The 24,347-nt window shown below is 40.8% G+C and overlaps 1 protein-coding gene across 2 annotated transcripts; it reads right to left on the bottom strand.

The window, feature by feature from the left end:
- Positions 1–1,035: 1,035 nt before the first annotated feature.
- On the bottom strand, positions 1,036–24,090 carry ENOSF1 (enolase superfamily member 1). Of its 2 annotated transcripts, XM_019546754.1 has the most exons (16): positions 23,946–24,090; positions 23,382–23,490; positions 17,847–17,962; positions 16,908–16,994; positions 16,630–16,656; positions 16,022–16,094; positions 15,772–15,810; positions 14,806–14,888; positions 12,824–12,858; positions 12,240–12,327; positions 11,034–11,168; positions 8,608–8,649; positions 5,212–5,341; positions 4,779–4,878; positions 1,852–1,933; positions 1,036–1,258 (listed from the first exon to the last, which is right to left on the bottom strand). In XM_019546754.1, the coding sequence occupies exons 1-16, from the start codon at positions 24,027–24,029 to the stop codon at positions 1,148–1,150; spliced, it is 1,341 nt and encodes a 446-aa protein (XP_019402299.1). In that variant the 5' UTR covers positions 24,030–24,090; the 3' UTR covers positions 1,036–1,147. The 2 variants fall into 2 exon arrangements, with proteins under 2 accessions (XP_019402299.1, XP_019402307.1); XM_019546762.1 differs by lacking the exon at positions 23,382–23,490 and having other exon boundaries at positions 23,946–24,026.
- Positions 24,091–24,347: the final 257 nt, after the last annotated feature.

Here is a 24,347-nt window from a genome sequence, read left to right as displayed (position 1 = left end):
CATCTTGAAGGTTCGTTACAGACTGGGCACATCTACACATTTATTAATGTGCCGTAATTGCGGTGCATTAATGATAGTACCTGTAATTACAGGTACTAGATTAATGCACCATAATCAGCACTACGGAGCGGCAGCATCAGTGCGTGCTCTTTCCATGACACTGATGCACAAGAGACTAATTCTACTGCGCACTACCATGGTTTTTGCCGGCCGTGCTAATGTACAGTAAAACTAGTCTACGTCTTTAGCATCTCATGTAGACTGGCTCAGTTTGTACTAAACACTGGTACTAAACAGAGGTACCTATTTGTACACAGCTATACTTCTAGGTTTTTTAAATGTTGTCCTTTTATAGCATCTTGGTTTGCTTTCTAAATTCTTGGTCTGGCCAAGTGAGCTAGTAGACAGCAAGGCAGGTTATAGTTCTGTCTGAATTTGAGGAGTTTACAATTGCCAGACTTAGTCAATGTCTCATGTTTTCCCATAACTAACTTTAACAGATGAAATTACTACGTTTCACAGAGCTGCCTGTCAGAACAACTTGTGTTTATGTACACAACTAATGAAGAAATAAAGCTTTTCACCTATCTACTAACATTTGCAGGACAAATGCTTGTGTGTCCTATACACACTTATGCAAATCAGTAGGACATCTCTCATCAATGTGTAGGGGCTGAATTCTCTCAAGCCCCTTGTACTGCTTGCTTCCACTCTTATCCTGTTCAGCTGAAACTTTTTTTGTTGCAACGTTATAATGAACAGATCTGTCCTTAATTACAAACAAAACTATTATGTATTATTATAATCGGGACAATGCAGCTGAAAGTTAAGTTTTATTTTAATACCCTAAACTTAAACAAATTTAAGCAGCAAATAAGAGTAATTGAAAATGGGGATTTGTTTTAGAAACTCACTCTCTAATGCATCCTATGGTTACAATAATATAATAGCCTAAATATTAAGATTCCATCCATCACCATAAACTAATTAAAACTCTAGATAACATATGATTTAGTAGTCAAAGTTACTTTTTTGAAGGCTTTCCCCCCAGTTGTACAGAACTGTTCACCTTCATTTGGAGTCTTGCTGCATTAGCAGCATGCATTGGGGAATTTCATTTTAAGCCTGAAAACCTTCATGGTTAAACTTAAGGCAGATGTATCTTATGGCCAGACAAGAGCTTCTGCCAAACTTCTCCCTGTGGAAACTGGTATTTCCTTGTAGAATCTTCTTTCATTTCAGTAGAATATCCAGCATCCTGCATAAAGAAAAGTTTTTTGCATTAATGATAACGTTGCAAGGAGAAAACTAGTTCCATGACTTTGTTTTAAGAAAGTTTATTTTTTGTGCAACTTGTTTTATATAATATCAGCTGTAAGCATTGTTGAAATTCTAATTTCTAAGCAAATATTTCATAGAAGTCTGAAAAGTCCAGGTTTGTGTTTTTGTTTTTTTTCCCTAGGAGGCCTGTAATTAAACAATGGTCTTCAATTTTGGAATACGAATATATAATTTTTCATTTGGGTGCCATGCTGGACATTACTTGAAAACATCCTTTCAATTTACTATCCTTTCTTTTTATGCTAACAGCAGTGTTGAATAAAACATGCAAAACAAAGACCAGAGAACTGCTTTAGATTGAGGTTCTAAGCATGGTCATATTCTAGATTCAAGAGTGTATTTTGGATTTTTTATTTTGCTGTTCAAAATCACAAAGTTTATGCTATGGCTTACTGTACTAGCATACTACAGGGCCTTTGGTAAAGTGACCTGTCAAAAGTCTTCTACTACTTGTATCAAAGATGCTTTCTTTACTGTGCCACTGAAATACAGCTGACACTGATAGCATACCTGTGGTGGCATGTAGCAAGCCTTTTTGATTATTACAGGATATTTGAAATGTTCATGCAGGTGATCAACATATTCACACATTCTGGAAGAAAAAGTGGGGGTTAGGAATATAGGATTGGAAGAAGCCTCCTGGGTCATCAAGTCCTAACCTTTGCTATTGCAGGCAACCATATAATCCTTTCCATTAATTAAACGTGCTCCTTTAAAACAAGTGTATGGTTTTCATTTTGTCCCCACTCCCACTGGAAGTCTGTTGCAGACCTTAACTGCTCTCATGATTTAAAAGCCTATTTTCTAACTGCTATTATCCTTAAAACTTAAATAGTTCTGTTTCTTCCCTGGTCATGTCTAATGTATTTGTAGAAATCAGCTACCTCATGCAACTTACATTCTGCTAGGCCAAATAAGCTTTCCTTCCTGCTGATCATGGGATCACAGACAGACTTAACTAGTTCAAATTAATTTTTTTTTGTTTCATATGAACAATCAGAGCTGTTCACTATGTTAAATGAGACTTTATGCTAGCAAGATATTGAGGTACTAAAACCTCTACTGAAAGATCTCATCATAGGATCACATTTACTTTTTTCAGATGCATCACATTGGCTCATAAACTGGTAATCAGCTAGTACAGCCAGGTCTTTCTCTGTTGTTTCCATCTATGGAGCTCCCAGCTTATAGCAGAAGGTCTTGTTACTAATTCCTTAATGCAAAGTCATGTACTCTATATTATTACATTTAATCCCATCTTTATTCATCCAGCCTTGCAATCATCCATTACTCCCTGTTTGATGCTCTTAATCTCCTACCTATGTATCATCAGTAAATAGAATTTGGCCTCTCCTTTTTTGTTGTTTCTAAATATATACAATAAACATGTTTATGGCCTTGTCTCTGACATGAAAAAAAATGGATAAAAAGTAATTTAACCAGAATTACCAGCAGTTTAGGAAGAATCTTTCTTGACATACAAAATCTACTGCTAGCTAGTGCCTTATGTAGGTTGGAAAATGCATTTTAGACTAGCGCATGTATTAGAAGAAAGCACATCACAGAATACCCAGCTCAGCCCATCACTAGTGAGAATTACTGATCTCAATTAAATTAATCAGTACAAGAATATTTGGCAGAAGAAAAGCCCTTTGGCCAGGATATGAGATTTAGGAGGGCCAAAATTAATTTTCTTGTTTAATACATAGAAGTTGGTATGATTATATTAATGGTGGTGCTTAGTGATTTTTGCAAAAGCTTGCGATTCATAATTAACCAGCATGAATACAGAATGTGTGCATGTACACTGGGCATTTAAAGGAGTGTAAACAAGAAATCATGGCAACAGAAGTCATTAGTGGAGCAACTGAAGGGTTGTCAGTGGGGCTGCTGCTTAACACCGAATTAACTAGAACAAAGCTGTAATCTCTAGAGCAGCCAAATGTATTACTTTATCAGGAACTGAAATATTTTGTACCATAAACAAAGCTTAAGGAAATTTAATTATATTGCTCCAAAGACCAGAAAGATTAAACACACATTGGAATGGCTTACATGGTTAGTTATAATGTGAGCACAGGTGAAGCTCCAGATATTTTCATTTAATAATTACAAAACAAGTACAAGGAAAACACTGGAACAAGCAGACAACTGGAAGGACTCAGGGAATTCTTGTTTGCAGAGTTCACTGCAGACAAAGGATAGCAAGATCCTATACTAGTGATTTTCAACCAGGGTGCCATGAGATCCTATTAATGGGTGTTGTGGGTTGCCATGTAATATTAGGTGTGCAAACTTCTATGCATGATTCACAAGATGAACTCAGAGATTTCGAATGGGAATCCCAATAGGAATAGCATTAAAAACATTCTGACCTGTCTTTCTGAGTTTGTTGCAACAGAAGAATAGTTCTATTCTTTTTTAGGAGTCAAGAAATGAGCAAAAGCTAAGAGCTGGCATTTTCCAAGGGGTGCCTTGGAGTCTAAAAAGACTGAGAACCACTGTCCTATAGTATATTTTAAAAAGACAAAAGAAGTTGTTTGATCCTTTTGGGAAGCTCTGCCTGGAACACTACACCACTTGGAGAAGATTGCTAATTCCATTTTAGTAAACCGTGTGGAAAATGCCTAATGTAGCTGTCCCAGCAGCTTCTTTTTGTTTTCCCAGATGGCTGTACAAAGGGCTCCAGACTTGCCATTAAAGGGTCAATCCCCTGAAGTTTTCTCCAGTGCTGTATGTCACTGGCATCTTCGAGCCTTTGTCACTTACCTCTCTGTTCTTGGGCTGCATTTTTACTATGGTTTTACCCAAACCCTTTTCTATATTTTTTTTCTTTTCAGTTGTTTTCTCTTTGTGCCTTCCAAACACATTCCCTCATATCCCCTCCCTCAACTCCAAGAAGCAAATCAATCAGTTTGGACCATGTCTCAGCACTAAATACTTTGCCTATATACTGCATTCCCCTTCTTTGGACTATATTTTCCCTTTTTAGATTAGCTTCCATGTCTCATGTATTTTATACTGCACTTAACACACCTGGGTTCTACTGCAATACAAATAGGAAGCAGCAGTTGTAATCAGTAGAGCTATTCACATGGGTAAGAGAAACAGGATTTCCTTCTTTTGGTAACATCCTATCTTTTACCACAGTCTATGTCCATATTTTGACTTTGGCAACACATATACATGGCTACCATTGTAGCCAGAAGAAGTTGGATAAAGGGAGAATACAGCTCTAACATTATCAATCAGCTTCAGTCAAAAACACTTCTGGGTCTTCATTTTTGGCAGTTGCACAGTGAAGTTCAACACATCCCTTTAACCCTGATTTTCAAACTTCATAATGGCTACTGAAAGACAAGTATATGTCAAAAGCCTCTTGGAAAGGTAAAACACCTCTGGTGTTGAATGTTTTAGCAGTAGCTTGTATTACTAACCTGTTTTCAAGACTTCCAGATATTGCAATATAGTCAAATAGTATCAAGTGCTGTACTAACTCGCAGAGCCCGACACCCCCAGCATGAGGACACACAGGAACTGAAATCAAAGCAGAACAGTTCTTATGTATCACAGCTACGAACAAATGACCAGATTATTAAGAATCCTGTTTTAATTCTTTGTTGGTATTTAACTTGTAGTGCTAAATCCCAACTATGCCCACCGCTTCCCCAAGTCAACCCTAGGGAAACAGAACACCCTACATTAAGGAATCATTTTGATATAGTGCTCAAGCATGACAGAAAACAATAGATTACAGAAACATGCAAGCTGACACTTAGTGAACACACTGCAAGAGCTGAAGAAGCTGCATGGCAGACAGGCTTGAAGATGACAATTTTGGTGTTACTGCAACATTCCCAAAAGCCTTACTTTGAAACTTTTTGGCCATCAGCAACACAGCCAAGTTTTCATTCACACTTCCCAGTCTGCAGCTGTCAATCTGGAGATAGCTCAGGGCTTTAGCCTGTAGGAGCTGTTTAAATATCACTTTATTGTGGCACTGCAGGGGGAAAAGAAATTGAGACCACAAGCCCATGGAATTGGCAAAATATTACAAGAACTGTTGGCAGCACAAATCTAAACAATTGTACCACATTCCTACTGCTTCCTCAAGTTCTTTTTGTCATGCTGCTTACACAGAAGATGGCCTAAAATAATTCCCAGCATTAAATAATCACTATATACTTGCAAGAAATTATGCCCGTTTTGCAGCTTGGGGAGAATATACAAATGTTGATTTGCCTAAGCTGATGCAGCAGTCTCAGTGGCAGAGCTTAATATGGAACCCAACAGCCCTAACCCAATGTTTCTTGTTCTATTCACTAACTAAAACTTCCACTCCTAACTGAACAATATTCCTTATCTGAATGATTGGACTGCTCCAGCCCTGGGATTGCAAGAGTGGACCACTTTAGAGCAGGCCAGAAAAAAAGAGTGACGGTCTTATAGTCATGACACTTGGCTAAAGCTTCACTTCTGGCTCTGCCAGAGATATATGGTATGGATCTTGGCCAAGTCAATCTCTTTATGGTTCATATTCCCATTTTTTAAAAATAGGGAAAATAATACTTCCTAATTCACAGAAGAATGAGGATAACTCCATTAATGCTTGTTGCTCGGAGATTCTTATGAGCAACTGGCCTTTATTTTATAAGACAGACTTGCCTTAATGAGCAATTAATTCAAAGCCAACCTCCTCAATAGATGTTCATTGTGCAAACAAAACCTAAATGTTTGCCGTTAGATAGAATAACACAAATAGAGTGAAAGCAGTGCAGTATTTTTTCCTCTTGCTGGAATGCAGTATTTCTCCAGTTGCTGTCAAGATCTGAGAAAGTGCTAATTCATGCGCTTGGCTTAGTAGATTTAGTATCAGGCCTTGGCAGGAAGAAAGGTACAATAAAAACCTATTAATAGTGTTTACATTGGTATGGTGACTATTATCTCTTAACAGTACCAGCCATTTTACTGAGATCTAGCAATTTATAACAGATACAGAAACAAGTTCTGGAAATGGTTTCGGGACTGATTACTAGGGCTATGCGAAATGGCAATGTTTTGTTTTGCCTTGAGTTTCGAGGTTTTGATGGAACAGCATTTCATGTCGAATTTCATTTCCATTCAAAACAGCTGTTCTGTTTTGCTTTGTTGAAACAGTGCAGCTGTTTCAATGTTTTGCTAGATTGGCTGGGGCCAGGGAGTCAGCCCAGCTGGACTGACTTCCCATCCCCAGTGCTACAGTTGAAACGTTTCAACTAGCCTCGTTTTGTTTTGAGGCTGTTTCGAAGACCTTTGTTTTGTTTCGATTTTGCTGTTTCGACCTCAAAATGAGTCAAAACAGTGTCAAAATGAAATGGCCAGTGAAATTTTGCACAGCCCTACTGATTACTTCCGCCACTAGATTCTGTCCAATGGTGCTGATGTCTATGCCTTTTATCATTAGTGCCGACAAGAATTTATCTTAGGGGGATGTAATTTCAAATTAAAGGTAGTAATTTCAGCAGTTCCTTGGTCACGAATCATTAACATTCTACTTGTCCACATCTGGATATGAGGTCTCAGATATGACATGGACCACAATGAAGTGAGGACGCCAGTGTCATCACAGTCATTGTTTAACCATCAATCCAGGTTCTTAAATTAACACCCATCACCACAGAGTCTGAGCATCCTACAACCATTCAGCTGGCACAATTTGGTCCGACTGTCAGTCTTTGCTCATAAAGACCTAGGTCTTTAATAGTTTGCCTTCCTTTGAATAATCAGACATTTTTTAAACCAGGGGTTGTCAACCGGGGGTATGCATACTCCTGGGGGTACTTGGGAAGGCCCTAGGGCAGTGGTCACCAACCAGTCTATCTTGATCGACTGGTTGATCATGGAGCCTCTGACAGTTGATCCTAAGAGGTGGTGGGCTGGGGGTGAGGCCGGTAGACCCTGGGGTGCCCTTCACTTACAAAAAGTGATCTGCACCATAAAAAGGTTGGACACCACTGCCCTAGAGGGTATGTGTGGGCAGGCAGGGATGGAGCACCGCCACCCACCACCCTGCGCCCCCACCTCTCAGAGGGGGAGCTAAGGTGAGGGCAGTGGCCTGTGCCTTGAACTGGAGTGAAAAAAAATAAAAAGCTGTTATAGTACAACCTCATTATAACAACTCCTGCTTCCTGACAGCAGGAACTGATTTTTATCATTATTATGACATATTATTATTGACCAATCGTATTAAGAGTGAATACCCTCTTTTAATGCACTTTTCCCCAGCCCCATGATGGCTTGCTATAACAGGGACATAGTGTATGCCTACCATAGAGGTTGGAACCTTCTAAAAGCATCTTTGCTTTTTTTTTTTTTTTTTTACATTGAGAATCAGAAAATTTAGGTGCATCTTAAATTCAAGGGCATCTTATATTTGAAGGGATACAGGCCATGATTTAAGTTTGTCTGAGGCCTGTGGGAAATCTTGGATTCTGCCTACCTTATATCCATAACTATCAAACCCTTCATCTGAGTCAACCTGCGCAAGGTGGCATGAGATGGGATCAAAGTCACTGAGAGCTGTAAGTGCCTGTCAATTATTTAGGAACCTCGGGATTGGACCTTGATTCAGACACTATCAATCAAACATTAAAAAGTGAGCCTCAAACAACATGAACATCCTCTTCCTTTCACTTTTCAATTATTAAGATTTAGACACCAATGACTATTTTTCAAGAGAATACTGCAGATGACAGAGGCAACATAAGAATCCTTAATGAGATGCTGAACTACAACTCGCTAACATGGCAAGGGGACCTAGTGTGGTATAAATGGACTTGACAAAAGGGTTGTGGCCAGAAGTTCTAGTCCTGGCTTCTTCTCTGTCACAAGCCAATTGCCTCTCTTGATCTCTCAGTTCCCCTACTGCAATAGAAAATTAATTATGTTCATAGGAACGCAATGAGGAATAACATTTATTTCAACAGAGCAGTGAGAGTGCTTTACAATGCTGGCTGTTATATTTATTATAGATACCTCAACACAAAACCTTTCCTGACTCTCCATACAGATGCATGTGGGAAGAAGGGAAATACGATACATGGTTGGAAAGAAGATATTCCTGGTAGGCATTAGCTGAACTTATGCTATGTGAAATATATCTAAGGATGTTTTCAATTGCGTTATTCAAACCCCTAATGAAAAACGAGAATGAATGTTGGCATAAATCCTCAAAGCTTATTGCCATAACTACATTCAATAGAAAGGCAAAATTAAAACTATACTTACTTGCTCTCCTGTTGCCACGCCAATTCCTAATGGTGCTAAGGCCTGCAAATAAAAATACATTTAGAAGTTATTTCTGCTTTGTAATTCCCCAGCACAGTTACTTAACAGCAAGAAAAGAGGTGGGATAGAATAAGAGTAATGTTTGCCACTTACTCTATGTAAGTGACAGAATGTTTTTAAGTGCATTTTATATCACTCTTGCTATACTAAAACCACAGATGAGGGCATGTGCTGTGATAAGGAAACATGCATATTGGATGTCTGTGGCTCTGCTGTTAACTGTATCATATGATGAGCACTTATGCTCTGTTAATATTACACTTAAATCTTCATGGAAACTTCGGTTCACATTTCTTAGAACGTGCCTGCTATACAAATTAAAGCTGGACAGAAACCACCTACAAAGTTGTTACATTTTCAGGCACTAACTTTATAGTTGGTTACTTTGCACATGTGGCTGGTTTAAATTTATGCTGTGTGATAATTATAGATTTCATACACATTAGGGCTGGAAAGGACCTCATGAGATCATTGGGTCCAGCCCCCTGCCCAAGGGGCAGGAAGTCAGCTGGGGGTCAGATCACCCCAGGAAGATAAGCATCCAAGCGTTTCTTAAAGGTATCCAGAGTAGGTGCTTGCACCACTTCTGGGGGGAGTCTATCCCAGACTCTGGAAACTCAGACAGTAAAGACGTTTTTCCTTATATCCAGTCTAAAATTGATTGATGACACCTTCCAGCAGTTTGTGACTGTTAGACCTTGTCTTCCCTTGGCGAACAGACACTATTCTGGTTCCTGATGCGTACCCCTTATATACTTATAGGCTGCCACCAAGTCACCCCTGAGCCTTTACTTCTCCAGGCTGAAAAGTCCCATGGCTCTCAGCCTCTCCTCATAAGCCCTGTCCTCTTGACCTCTAAACATGTACATGGCTCTCCTCTGGACTCTCTCAAGTTTCTCCACATCCTTTCTAACTTGTAGAGCCCAGAATTGGATATAGTATTCCAGTTGCGGTCCCACCAAGGCCAAAGAAAGCAAAACCCAAGAAGTCACCCTCTGCCTGAGATGCATCGGTAGATGCAAGATGGAATTTATTTGCTTTGCTGGCTGCAGCATCACATTCGTGGCTCACATTCCTCTTGTGGTCAATCATGACCCCCCAAGTCTCTTTCAGTCATGCTAGTGAGTGTAGCACTGCCGAGCCTATAAATATGATGTGGGTTTTTTCTCCCAAGGTGGAGCACCTTGCATTTCTCCATGTTGAATGTCATCAGGTTTGGATCCGCCCACCTTGCAAGCCTGTCCAGATTGACCTGAATTGTCAGCCTATCCTCTAGTGTGACCGCACTTCCCCATAATTTGATGTCATCTGAGAACTTAGCCAGTCTGTTTCTGACACCCGAATCCAGATCATTTATGAATATATAAAAGAGTACTGCTCCGAGTACTGAGCCGTGGGGGACGTCACTGGTCACCATATACCATGTTGACTCAGTTCCATTGACTATCACTCTCTGGGTCTGACCAAAGAGACTTACTCTGTATGGGTGGCCAGTCTAAATGTACTGTGTGATTAGCCAGTTAACTGCAGAATATATGTAATGTGTACCAAGGACCCATGAGACCCACAAGTTTAAGGTCAAACCCACAAGTTTAAGGTCAAATCTTAGCTACCTTGCTCATTCATGCAAGCAAAGGAATCTCATGTCACTGCAGTCATGAAAACCACCACTGTAAACTAGGACTGCCATGAGATTTTCTGCCACTAAGCCAAATGGTGAAACCCGGAATTCAGGCCTACAGAAGCCAATGTGGCATGATCCCGCTACACTAAAAACCCCAGAATACAGTGCTCCACAGACAGGTAATGCAGCCAGAAGGCTTCTATTTGGTTACTTTCCCCCTTCAAAACCTCTCCTGTGAAATTTGCTATAGGGTTTTATGAGAGAATCATAGCACTACTCATTAGAAATGTACTATTACAGTAGAGAGTTGATTATCCAGAAAGTCAATTCACCAGAAAGTTGTGTATTAATAACACCATCAGCCAGCAGTTGGGTTTTGCCTGTCAGTGAGACATTGTGCACTATTTATTAACTAGTGCTTTAAGATTTTAAAACGTTCTATAATACCATACATTTATTTATTTTGTTTGTTAACATTTGCTGTACAGCATGGTAATTCTAGTTTTCAGCACTTCAAACTATGGTGTTTGATTTTTGGAAAAACTGATGATCCAGATTGATGACACTAATTATTCCAGAAAAACGATATTCTAGTATAAGTTACATTTGATTGAATACATTTCAACTGTAGTTTATGCCTTCTGACATCTATTTCATCCTGAACATTGAACATTTTATGGAGCAGCATCAGTATGTTTTGATATGTAGTCACTATGTTATTGTAAAATCTTCATTAAATTACCTTAGAAATAGCTGCGTGACCCAGAACATCATCAGGGGAAGTTGGCTCCTCAATCCATAATGGTTTAAATTCAGCTAATTTAGTCACCCACTCTATTGCTTCTTTCACTTCCCATCGTTGGTTAGCATCCAGCATCTGAGGACAATTATAAATCCAATTCACTATATCGTTTTATTGACTGTTTATATAAGAAACGGTTAAAATAATCATAACGTTGATATAAACTGATGAAAAGCAAGGAAAAAAAAATCACAGCTGAGACTCACTCTGTTCTTATGCATTGTGGGTATCAGCTATGCTGCAGACTGCAGTGCAGTATAGAGATACCCAAGCCAGCTTTAAACATGACAGCTCAGGTACCAGATTCCAGCTGGGTGCAGAGATCCAGGAAGGCAAATTTAAGGCAAATTAATTCGGTTTCTCAGGAGGATATAGTATAAGTAAAGCACCCTGAAAAGTTTTGAGTAAACATTTTCTAACAGAAATCATTTTTCAATGTAAAATTTCATCTATTTTTCCTCAGCAACTAATTTTTTGCCTTCCAGTGAAAGTTTAGACTTTATGTTGAAACATAAAAAGACAATTGATGAAACACAGATTTGATTTGAATTCCTATCAAACATTGTAGTTTATATATGTCAAGTCTATTTTTCTGTCTGAACCAAGTTCCTGAATCAGAAATTTCCCTTAATGCACTGTGTCCAGGCACTACAATAGGCAAGTAGGACCAGAAGCTAGGTTGTGTCACGACACAACCAGGCTGGACAAAAAGATTGCTCTCTAAAGCATAACAGGGTCACAAGGCACTTGATTTACTTCCAAACCAAATTTTACCATTTCCACCCAGAAGTATTTGAATGTTGGGGAAAAAAATTCAACCTACCAGTTCTACTCTGGAATCTCTTTACAAAACCAATCCTTCAGGGCCCAGTTCTATAGCTCTTACTGAGGGAAAATGCCTGTAAGCTTTAATAGAAGCTGTGGCACAGAATCAAATGATGTCCCTATATACGTATTATGTGCAATTTATTCTCGTTTGGTGTAAAAACACTATTCGTAGCCATCATTATTCAGGACTTGGAGAGGGTGAAGTATCTTCCAAGAACTCTGTGAAATCACATATATTAAATCAAACCATATCTGAACAGATCCTTTTTCTATTTGAAGTTACTTAAAAGTAGTAGGGTAATTAAAAATTATATTCACCAATATATTGTCAGGACCAATCATTTCTCTTATGAGTCTGCATCTATGAATGTCATCCTGTAGATCTGCACCAACCTTTACCTTGAACCTAGACACACAATGTTATGAAATGTAGGTCGCTTTTCAGAGATTAATACAGCTGCGATAACTGGTTTTTTCTACAGTAAGCTGTAAACTGAAATTCACAACAGGAGGCAGGATTTTATGGACAGCATTTTTTCACTGCGTCTTCCCCTTTACCAGCAGATCTCATTCTGTTTTTACACATACACACCCACCCAATGGAAAATGATTTACCTGTGTTAGCTTTCAGCCAACAGCTTGCCAGTGAAGTAAGTTTCTCAGCGGTGCATTTACTCACTTACTGTACTGGCATGTGATATAATAGCAGAAGGAGGAAATATGCTTAAAAAATAGGTGGGAGGAAAGACATCTCTTCACAGAACGTTGAGATGGAAAAGCCCCATGAGATCTAGTCTCTCTCCCTCTCTCTCTCTGCCAAACTGAGACACCAGCCTATATTTCCTCTTGATTGTAATCATTAAGGAGAGAAGTGCAGCATTCAGGATAAGAATTTACTGTACCTTGTCCAGCCATCCTTCAATGCCTTGGTGCAGAGCTGCAGAGAAAGTTACATCTATTACAATCTCTAAGTAAATCACAAACTAATAATTCACAAGCTGTATTAACTAAATTGAACTTTTGAAACATTTCTTTACTGGAGATAAAATAAACTAGATAACAACTGAGATCCAACATCCACCCAGTTAGAACAACACCTCTAAACTATACCGCATTACAGATCTTATTCATGTGCTGTACATGAAACCTCCTGTGATGTACAAATATTGCTTCCAGATACACAGAGAGCTGAACCAGATGATGCACCCAAATGGTGTTAACCAAACTTGAAAGCCTTGAGCTGAGAAGAGCTTTCATATTTTGCTGGAAAATGAGTCTCTCAGACAGAAAAAATATTACACTGGACAAGACTGAGGACCAATGTTTGTTGACAGACTTTAGCTCAGGAGTGGGCAAAATACAGCCCATGGGCCAGATCCAGCCTGCCACGCCATTCTATCCAGCCGGTGGGGGCCCTAAAAATTTAGAAAAATAAAATTTATCTGCCCTGGCTGCCTGTCAAAGACAACAAGGGGAACAGCAGGAGGCAGGAAAGCGGGGAAATGGCAGCATCAGGAGGCGAGGGAGTGGCAGTGAGCAGGTGCATGGGTGGGAGTGCAGGACCCGCAGCAGGGTCCCAAGGCCAGGGCCCAGGGCAGGGCAGCAGCAGTGTGGGGCTTCATGGAGCCAGGCCAGGCTGTGCCAGCAGGGAGAGTGGGGAGCCACCTTCTTCCCACACACTCACAGCCCCCCACAAACCCTATAGCCACCCATACCTCACACATCCACACATGCACCCACATACTCCCCACACCTTCCCCCACACTCCACATACTCACAACCCCTCCATAAAGCTGTAACCACCCACCCATATTCCCCACAGCCCCCTACATTATACAAGAGCGAGATTTTATTTGAAGCTTTTATACAATCACCTCTATGTATACTACATAAACGCATGTAAATCAGGACAAAAATAGTTTTAGAAATCCAATTAATGAATGTTGTAGTAGATGTTTGATGTTTAGAATATAATTTGGTATTTTTCTAGTTCCATGAAGGTAAAACCCCTTGGTGAAAGGAGAACTTCCAGGGGCAAGGGGGCGGGGGTACTTCTGGTGGCAAAGGTCATGGGTTAAGGGGCAGGACTTCCAGTCAAGATGGCGACCAAGGGTGGGGCACCTGTCAAGGGGCAGGGCTACCCTTGCAGCCCTTGACAACTTGCCAAAACTCGGTAAGCGGCCCTCCACCCAAAATATTTGCCCGCCCCTGCTTTAGACACATCTGCCAAAGCTGAGACTACTAGGAGCTTGGAAGAAAGGATCTCTGAGCAACAAAATGTGTCAGAGGCTCAAGGCCTGTTTGCACAGGAATACTTGAGAAAGTTAAGATGAACTAAGGAAGATGTGACACTACAAAGCATTCATTCTCTGTATGAAGATACCCTTCTTGCTTGAGGGCTAGACTAGAGCAAGATAAAAGCCACTTAACTTCTGAATGGGAGTATACACACAAGGAATGAAAATGCCAGCTTCACAACTTTACTTAATCTGCTTTTACTTTCCTAAGTATTCCCACGTAAACATGGCCTTTACTTACCCTGTCATATCTGTACCAGAGCAAAATGCTCATTACGCACAATGAACCAGGGTAAACTGACCTGCGCTGTTACCCTAATAGCTTGTTTCAGTATCTAGAGCAGTGGCTAAAACCCTAGTGTAGATACAGCCCAGAAACTCCACTCCTCAACATGGCCTTCACTCCCCCTACATCCGTGCTATGCAGGGCTTCACTTTTTGCTTCATATTAGAACTCAGCTCTTAAGGCTCTCTCTCAGGACTCAGCTCTTACGGGTCTAAAAGCCACCACTGAATGTCTGACCATCATCTATCACCACTACCCCCTGGAGAGAAATGTTTAAGATCTTGATATCAAAGAAGCAAACCTGTTTTAACTGCTGGTCTGAGTAGCCCAGCCAAGCACATGAGGTGGTGTAAGCAGGGTATCCACGTGTTAACATTTGTTCTTCTGCAAAGACAAAGACCATCATGATGAAAACGTGGTTTTCTATTCCATGGATGGCTATGTTGTACAACAATTTTACTAAAACTGTTTCTCATGGAAATGATGAGCTTAAAAAAAATAGTGTTTTAAAACAGGACAGGTCAAATGTGTTGACAAAAAATGATCCTGTTCTCTCCACAAACACTCCAAACTCAACAGAGCTGCAGCCCAGGAAAAAAAACCATTACGATGCAAGAAGCAGCTTCACCATGCCAACATGGCTGACAAACATTCATCACAGCAGGGGCCAGCAAGGCAGCACAAATTTGCTCACCATATACGGTTTCCACCTCCCCCATGACTCATAAGGAAGCAATTTTATACAATGCAAATGAGAACATCAGTATTCAACTCCCAGTTTTCTTCTTAAAGAATAGGATTCTCACCCACAAGTGCCATATTTAGGGTGTGGACACATGACAAGTACTATGGAGAAATGCTGTAGTAAGTGTACTCAGTAGTAAGAATGGGCACACAGCCAGCTCTTCCAAGCTACTTGCTCACAGCAGACACTATTACAGCACTTGGCAAGGAGGCTGCAAGGGAGCTGGTTTGCACCCGAGTAAGCGGGTACCTTTGGGATGGTACTGATTAGGAGAGCAGACACACAAGACAGTCTATGCAGTACCATCCCCATGTAGTAAAGTTTATTCAGTTTTACCCTGGATTTGAAAGACTAAAGTCATCAGCCTGAGCACCATGCATCTGCTCCACTTTTACTATGCAGAAAAGTCCATTTATTTCCCAGTGAACATGACATGTGTCCATACCATAATACTAAACAAAGTATTCGGTCCCATTATGTTTCTAGAAAATAATTATCATATATTTTAATTTAATAGCTTACCTCTTTCTTTTTTCCCAAGTAGGCTATTTACGAGTATTTCTGCAAAGGAATGAAGGGGAAATATTACACGAATGGAAAGTACAGTTCTTTCCCACCCCCACCACTCTGCTGTTTTCAGAAAGCCAGACGCTGATCCTCTTACAAGGAGTGAACTAATCCTCCACTAGTCCTGCTGAAATCAATGAAAGCTCAAGGAATACAGGATGCAAAAGGGAACCACAATCTGCCTCTTAATGGAAGGATGACTTACCATAAGCTTCTTCTTCTGTTAGTGCATCAGTGATATACCTGAAATCTATGCAGGATAACAACTGCTTGGGATCCTGGTCAAAGAATATTTAGTGTGAAACAAACCGCAAAGAATAAGATGACACAATTACAAAAGGCCAACATTTAGATAATACACATATCAAAGCATGAGACATCCATCAGCATTTTCCTAGTTTCCCCTTCCATAGAAAGTGCAGTGTACAGGTACATCAATTCACTGATTAGCCAACACAAAGATTCCAGTCTTGTACATAATTTACTAATATCAGTATAGATGGGGTCCTGTCACCATGTGTGTTGTTATACTGGGACAGGGAAGGGTCTGTAACAGTGACCTGATAAAAAGGGATGGTTTATCTAGTTGGGTATGGCCAGAACCAGCTTTGCACAACTACCTAGGAAGAGAAAGATCTTTCAGAGCAGAAACTAGCATCTGCACCTTGCAGAAACTCAGGTTTCTAGAACCTTGGCACATGCTGTATAGATGTAATTTTAGCTTGAATACATGCCAACATTTTTACTCTTAATAAAGCAAAAACTTCAGTACCCAACAGCCATCATGCCTCACAAAGAACAGGATTGTCTTACCATGTCAACTAGTAGCTTCCACAGAGGCTAGAAAACAAAACCGATTATATAATGAGAAATGAAAGATATCCATCAAAGCAGCATACAAACAATTCCTTATAAAAAGTAAAGCCCCTGTGAAGCCCCAGTGAACTTGATGGTGCACATACTTCTGTGAACTAAAAGTTAAGCACATGCATAAATCACTGCAGAGTCAGGACCTAACTCCGCAAAAGATGGATAATTAGGAGAATGCAGTATGCAGTAACATGCTTGCCTACCAGGTCTAAATATATTACCTTTCCCTCCTGCTTAGCCCACAGATCCCACACGGCATTCAGAATAGCAGCTGTTGCCAAATGAACAGCCCCTTTTTCTGGACCAATCTGTAGGCAAAAGATAAAAGACTCACATAGACGCAATTAACAATTTACTATTAAATGGAAATTAAGTCATCACATCAGTCGTAATATTCAGCCAAACAAAATAAAACAAAAACCCAGGTCAAGGAAAAATGAGCCACTGACATTAAAAGACAACCTTGTATTTACTGGAAAAGGTGGGAAGCATCTGAACTTGTTATGTATTAGTTTCAGTGTAAGAATACTACCGTGGCATTCTCCATACTGGTCTCAGCTGGATTTTCCATTTCCAAAAACCCAAACTGAATAGAACCATTTTGTGATCATGTGAGTCAATGAATGGAGAACAAAGAATGGGCAGAGAGAGGAAAAAATCTGATCTCTGAACTGGCAGAAAGCACACTTTGGAACCCAGGCCTTCCTTCTGTTAGCGGATCTGTGTGGGTAGATACCAGCATTCACTCGGAAAACAATCAACAGAGCTCTGCATGGGTAAAAGTTGAATAAATATAATTGCAATGTCCCAGCTTGCGTAAAATTAATTTTCTTTTTCTACCATAACTGTACACAGGGGTCAAGGTCCTTCTGAGCTTAGTGGCCAGACATTAGTGTCTACAGCCACTGACACAAAAAGGAGAGATGTGGTTAGCATTGCAGTCAACTTGCACTTACTCCCCTAGTCTGAATTGACTAGGTTCCCATTTACAGCCAGGTCAAAAGGGGCACAAGTCCAATGTGGGGCTTGAACCCATCCCTCTGGAACTGCTGCAAGATTCCACAACTGTTCTGTAACTACAGCCTCTAAATGCAGAGATGGACTTAGGTGAAAATACATTTATACATCTATTTCACATGAACACCCCAGATGCATCTTACCCATCGGAGCTGCCCATCACTGGTGAGTTGCCTGTAGAAATTTCTAAAATTGCTGACAATTTCTTCCATGTCTTTATGGACCACATGGGTGGAGAGAGCATTAACAGCACAAACAACTGCAAAACACACCAGGATATGTTGCTGAATTACAACAAAACATTTAGAAAAAGAATTTTACCACCATTTCAGGATGCAATGCTTTCTGAGTGGCTTAACCTAGTGGTCTGAACCGGCAAGAGGGAGCCAGATTTGGCATATAACTTCAGCTTTGCCATGGACTGCTAGTGTCTTCAGCCAAGCCACACAACCACTCTCCCTCCTATGTTTCCATCTTTGTTACATGAGGTTCACAATATTTTCCTCAGAGGGCTGCCAGGAGGATCAATTAGTTTGTAAAGGGCTGTGAAGACAGCTCTATTGTCTCCTGCCAGAAATTAATAATCGAACCTACTAAAGGGCTGTGAAGACGCCTCTATTGTCTCCTGCCAGAAGTTAATAATCGAACCTACTAAAGTAATGTGTACTAGTAAAAATAGAACAGCTGCCCTAAAACGCAGTAGGAAAACAGCAGTTCCATGAATGTGGTAGGCCTTTGGCAGGTATAGTACATATCTCACAAAAGAAAGGGCACTGGGAGCCACACCAAATTTATTTTTTCTATTATGTAATTTTGTTTCTGAGCATTATATAACAGTAGTTCCAACCCAGCTGTTTCAGCTCCTCAGGATCCTAATGGAAAAGTCTTGCTTGTTTCAGTGCCATATTCCACTATTGATCTCATCAGGAATTCCCAGCGGGGGGTTTTGTTAGTGCAGAACACATGCTAAGTAGGAAAGTATCTGCTTACACATGCTGTTCTAGCAGGCTGTAGAGGGTAGGGGGGCAATTATAGAAAGGACACATGCGTTAGGAATGTTACTATCATCTAAACATTTTCATTAACAGAAGAGACAAACGAAATCTTAAGAAGAAACTGAACAGATCTTAGACCAATCCTGCAAGTCACCATCGTACAGGCTTGAGATCTGAAGACCTGGGGTCATGCCTCTGTTCCATCAGACTTACCCACGTGGCCATGAGCAAAGCACTTCTGTGCTTCAGTGCCCCATCTGGAAATCAGGACTAATACCATTTGCCTACCTCACTGGGGCACTGTAAAGACAAATGCATGAACAACTGTGGGGTGCTTACACCCTACAGTATTTGGGGCCACATAGGTAACTAAAATACCTCAGCTCCCATTAACTTGAATGAGAGGCGGTTACTCAGCATTATCCAAGCCATGCACAAAGAACCAAATCCTAGTCTTAATAACGGCAGTGGTTAAACTCCCCAAGTGGATACATGAACAAGAACTGACACATTCAAGCTGGCATGTATGACTACATGCAGCATATTGGTATATTTAGAGATTATTTTTATGAGGATACAGACAAAAGTCTTGCTGGTTTTGAGCAGAAACAGTTGTGAACATTTGCTCATTTTCTTTTAGAATGCAACGGGCGATCCTTTTTTGAAGTGGGAATGGAATTAGTTCTTTAAATAAATATGGATCTAGGAAGACAAAGACATCATATAATCTGATCAAGGGTATCACATATGTTAGAATGGTTTCTTAGAGGTTGTCAGGCATTTACTAATCTCCAGACTTGAGTGGCAAGGGTTTAATGGATTACAATTGTTATTGTCATGCTGTGATCCAAGGACATTGCTAGGCAAAAGGTTACTAGACAGTAACATGTTTATAAGAGGTGCTTGGAGACCAGCATGAACATTTTCTAAGGAAAAACAGTGTGTATTAGTTATAGGACTTAAAGGTGCAAGACTTAAAACTGCATAATAACCTTAGAGCTTGGACACAGCTGTGTCCTCAATGAAAAAAAGCATTAAATCACCCAAGTTAGCTTCCATTTACCAGGGGCAATGTACAAGCAGTAACAGCAGAGTGAGTAGGTGATGCACAGCACCCATCTACTCCTTTTGACCCCACAGTAAATGTTCATAGGTCCACATATGAACAATTTAGGAAGTGAGGGATTGGACCTGCATTGCATCCCACTTTCTCAGGCAGTGTTGCAGTGTAAGGAAGATACAAGTCAAGATTCAGACATATGCTAAGAAACAGTTGTTAACTTCTGACAAGGCCTTACAGGCATACAGTGGAGATATGGAATTGTTAGTGTTTCAGTTGTTCAGCTCTTGAGATGGCTCTGTGTACTTGAAAGCTGGGCTTTCAATTGGTTATACTTGTGTAATCTGTACGTGCAAAAGATTCATACTTTGCAATGGTATACGAACACAAGAACATAAGAACTGTTTGTGTGTATCGAAATTCTGTTCTGTTACAGATTTGAGCCAGTTTCCAATCACTTATACTGGTTTATCTGTGATTTCTGTCCCTAGCCCTTGAGGAAGAAGATGCCTAGCAAACAGATTATTGGGTGTTTCACTGATGTTTGCTTCATTTCAATACCAGTGTTGTTGTTCTTTCATGGAGAAAGATGCCCCTTTAGAGCTCTACCACTTTTTATAGATCAGTGAAAGGAAATCACTACTTAAAGTGGTAAGGAAATCTGGGGACTTGATTTAAATGAAATAAAATGAACTGTGCCAGTATCCCTTGTCACTGTGGCTGAGAGTGGATGCAGAAAGAGTGAACTAGGCATGATCAAGGTGTTTTTTCCCCACTGTTCCTCTCTCACTTGCAGTCTCCAGCATTTAAGGCATAAGACGTTCTAGTTCAGAGGCTGTATCCCTAGTTCCTGTGCTCAGTAGCTCATGATGCCCCTTTTTTCCAAGAATTTGTCCAATCTTTCTATGTGCTATGTAAATATGGGTCAAGTACTTAAGCACCTGCTTCAGCCTAGTCCTCTTTGCCTTTTCTTGCCAGCACTGATAACACAGAGAAAACAAAGGTGATAGGCAGATACTTGACAGTTCATTTTATTTCATTTAAATCAAGTCCTCAGATTTCCTTGCCACTTTAAGTAGTGATTTCCTTTCACTGATCTATAAAAAGTGGTAGAGCTCTAAAGGGGCATCTTTCTCCATGAAAGAACAACAACACTGGTATTGAAATGAAGCAAACATCAGTGAAACACCCAATAATCTGTTTGCTAGGCATCTTCTTCCTCAAGGGCTAGGGACAGAAATCACAGATAAACCAGTATAAGTGATTGGAAACTGGCTCAAATCTGTAACAGAACAGAATTTCGATACACACAAACTGCTTTAAAAAAAGCTGAAACCAGTTTAAGATAAACCTGGATGGACGCAGTACCAGACCTGAGTTAGGTTAAATCAGTTTATTGAACTTGTGTCAGATCCCCTCCAGATACAAGTTAACTCTCAGTCCCCCAGCATCCAATGATGCTTTGCACTCTCTTGCAAACCCTGCCTCACAGGATGGGCAGGCTAGTCCTGGCCCAAGCTGTCTGATCCAGCAGAGCAGGGAGGTGTTCTCTACTGCTCCCTGGCTTCTGGCCTGGGCCACTGTAGGCAAGTGGCTGCATTTCTGGAATCAAAGGTGAAAGAATGTATATTCACTTGCTTATCGGTTCAATCTACGCATCTTAGATTAACCTGCAAAGACTGAATTGATTCAGCCTCAGGCTTTTTGACCGTCTGTACAAGGTTCTAGAATGTCATGCCTTAATGACACAGAAATAGAAATTTCTTGAGCACAAACCCTGGTATTAAGGGGACAGGACACAGAGAAGTTTGTGTGAAAATTCTGTTCATTTCAGAGAAGAGGAACTTGATCCTGTAGGTTCCAATACATTTATAACACGTGCAAACATTAATTAGCAAAACAGTCCCATTAAGACCACTCAGATGCTTACAGGCATGCTTGGAATAGAATGAGAGCATCTGACACGCTGTAAGATCAAGCTCACATTTATCACAGACATGCTTCCAATGGTCACCGTTCAAACATGTTGGGCATCTGAGAGGTATGTTTACATCTGCGGTTCTCAAAAAATTTAGATTGAAACCACCCCTGGGTAAATGCTGGCTTTTGGCATTTACTTGTTTCTTGACTACAGAAAAATAATAGGGCGATGCTTCTGTGACAAAGAACTCAGAAATACCACAACAGGTCAGAATGTTTTGTGACACTATGAATTCCTAGTTGCAATTTCTGGGTTTATCTTGCCAATGACATATTAGTGTTTGGACATCTAATAGAACTAATGTTCTGCAGCACCTGGAACAAAAATCTCACACCACCTGAATCATTGGTTTAGAACTTTAAATTATTAGGAGAAATGAAAAGCCCAAAAACCTAGTCTGTCAAGAAAACATTTTGAAACTTTTCCAGTGTCCACATAGTTGGATGGCCTTGTACAAATGGCACGGCCCACCTAGGGCTCCAGATGTTACCAATTAATAGAGCTGAATTGGCATTAACATTTGCTAGTGTCTGTGGATAGGGTAAAGGAGCTTTAAATGTAAGAGGCATATAATCTCTACTCCCCTTTCCTAAGAATAAAAACAGATATGGACTGTCCAAGACCATATCTTAGACATACATAGTAAAGTTCTTAGATTCCTGAATTGCTCAACTGTGAAATACCTTCTTACTAAGTTAACAAACTGTGTAATAATTTCAACGTTTATACATTAGAGAGAATATAAATCCAGCCACCATTTGCCTTTATTCCTTTTTTTAAAAAAACTTTTCTAGTGCAGTCAACACTCATGCTGGTGTTTTACAAATGTGACGTACAATCCTGACCTTTCTAATCAAAGGCCTTGAAGCTGTAAAGGAAAATGAACAGATGGATGAAAGTAGATGGGAAGTCAAAGGGACTCTATTCCCTGGACCTTCACATAGTTCTCTGTGGAATAGGGCTTGAATTTAAAGCCACTGTAGGTCACTGATACTACTGAAAGTATCACTGGGGATAACAAAAGATTTGGCCACAATAAGAACTTATGTGAAAAAGCATGACTGTTAACAGGATAGGATTTTCACCATCCTGTGGAAATCCCATCATGGTATGTACAAAACTAACGCACTCTTGCTGATGCTATCTTCCTCTATCTCTTCTAAATGTCTGTGTGCATACACCAAATGATCAGCAAGGGTAAGAAGCCCAATCCTGAATACTCTACGGCAACTGCAATTTTCAGTCACCCGTTTCCTGTTTTTATACAGCAAGGAGGGAAACAGAGAACTGCAGGAGATGTTAAAGCTTAAAACATTCACAAGGCATTTGTTAGTTTAGAATCAGACAACTGCAGGCAGGATCACAATTCTGAAACAAGCTGTCTTATGGGAGTCTGTAAAAGGAGTTTGCAGGACTGGTCAAATAGGTGACTGATTAGAACAAGGATTTAACACATTGGTTAACCTGTAGCCTCTACAACCCTGGACTTTATAGCCTTCTACGCTGCTCCAAGAGCTGTCACTTATAAAAAGATACCGTGTGAAGGCAAAATCGTTCCCTGTATTTCTTTCGAAAAGACCCCAACAACATTTTCCATTGGACTTGGGGCTCATTTGAATGTCAGGGCATAATAATAACTTACCAACTTCTGTGCCTTTACCCAATGTAAATGTTAAGCCATAACCTTTGAGTCCGTCATGCGCATCGGTTTCAATTACAACATAGGCAGCAGAATAGTCAGGGTCCGGGTGCTAAATTGAAGATCAAAAGATTGGTGCAAGAAACTTAACAGAGGAAGACAGGCACCAATTCACCCGCATCTTAATCACATACCTGAAGTAGCAGCACTATGAAGGCCTCCCCCAGGCAAGCTAAGTTTGGTGCAACAGAAACAGAAGCCTGGGGAACTACACAAATCATCTCCTCCCTCCCCTGCAGAGTTTTTTTAATTCCAGCCTTTTAGGGAGTGACATGCTGAGGGTGTTACACAAATCCATTTGATGCGACTGAACGTTAAAGGTTCACGAAGGAGAATCTTGAGCCTCGGGAACTTCAGTCTTTCAATGATCTCAGCCGCCTGCCTCTCCGCGGACAAGCTCCCTTGGCGACTGTGCCCCTGCCAGGGCCCAGCAGCTGAGACCTGCATTGGGCACAGCCCCGTCCTGCGAGCCCAGGGCAGCGCTTTGGGACCGGGAGCCGCGCTTACCATAGCATCGGAGCCATGGTGGCCCAGAGAGGTGGGGAAGCGCACGTCGCTCACAGCCAGCGCGGTGATCCGGCCCCGCACCATGCCAGCAGCTCCCCGGCCACGGGCACTGGGAAGTAACCGCTGGCAGCCTCTTCCGTGTCCGGAAGCCCTGCTTCGCTCCGATTGGTGCGCGTACGTCCGCCTCAGAGTTCCGATTGGCCGCTTGGGGCGCTCTAGAACTTAGGAGACACAGTTGTGGAATACCGAGGCGGAGAGAGGGGAAACGGGAGGAGCTGACTAGCGTTGCCGTAGCTGCTGCCAGTCTTTGCTCGGTTAAATATTATCCTGCCAAGTTGCAGTTAGTCTCTAACTTTCTGCCGCCTTTGGATTGCGGGGATATGGTCTGGCTCCTAGCAATGC

This window comes from Crocodylus porosus, unplaced genomic scaffold, assembly GCF_001723895.1.
Source record: "Crocodylus porosus isolate Cpor-Errol unplaced genomic scaffold, CroPor_comp1, whole genome shotgun sequence".
NCBI classification, from domain to species: domain Eukaryota; kingdom Metazoa; phylum Chordata; order Crocodylia; family Crocodylidae; genus Crocodylus; species Crocodylus porosus.
Note: the sequence above shows the minus strand (reverse complement) of the source record. Positions and strands in the feature narration are given on the sequence as shown.

Bases quoted from the DNA above. Each gene is read 5' to 3' on its own strand.
- ENOSF1 (XM_019546754.1), bottom strand. From the start codon at position 24,029: ATGGTGCGGGGCCGGATCACCGCGCTGGCTGTGAGCGACGTGCGCTTC. The intron at 16,657-16,907 runs GTAATATATTTA...TTTGTTTTCTAG, and splicing joins GGGCTAAGCAGGAGGGAAAG to CCTCTGTGGAAGCTACTAGT. The intron at 12,328-12,823 runs GTACAGTAAATT...TTGTGTGTCTAG, and splicing joins TTGAAGGATGGCTGGACAAG to GTTCAAGGTAAAGGTTGGTG.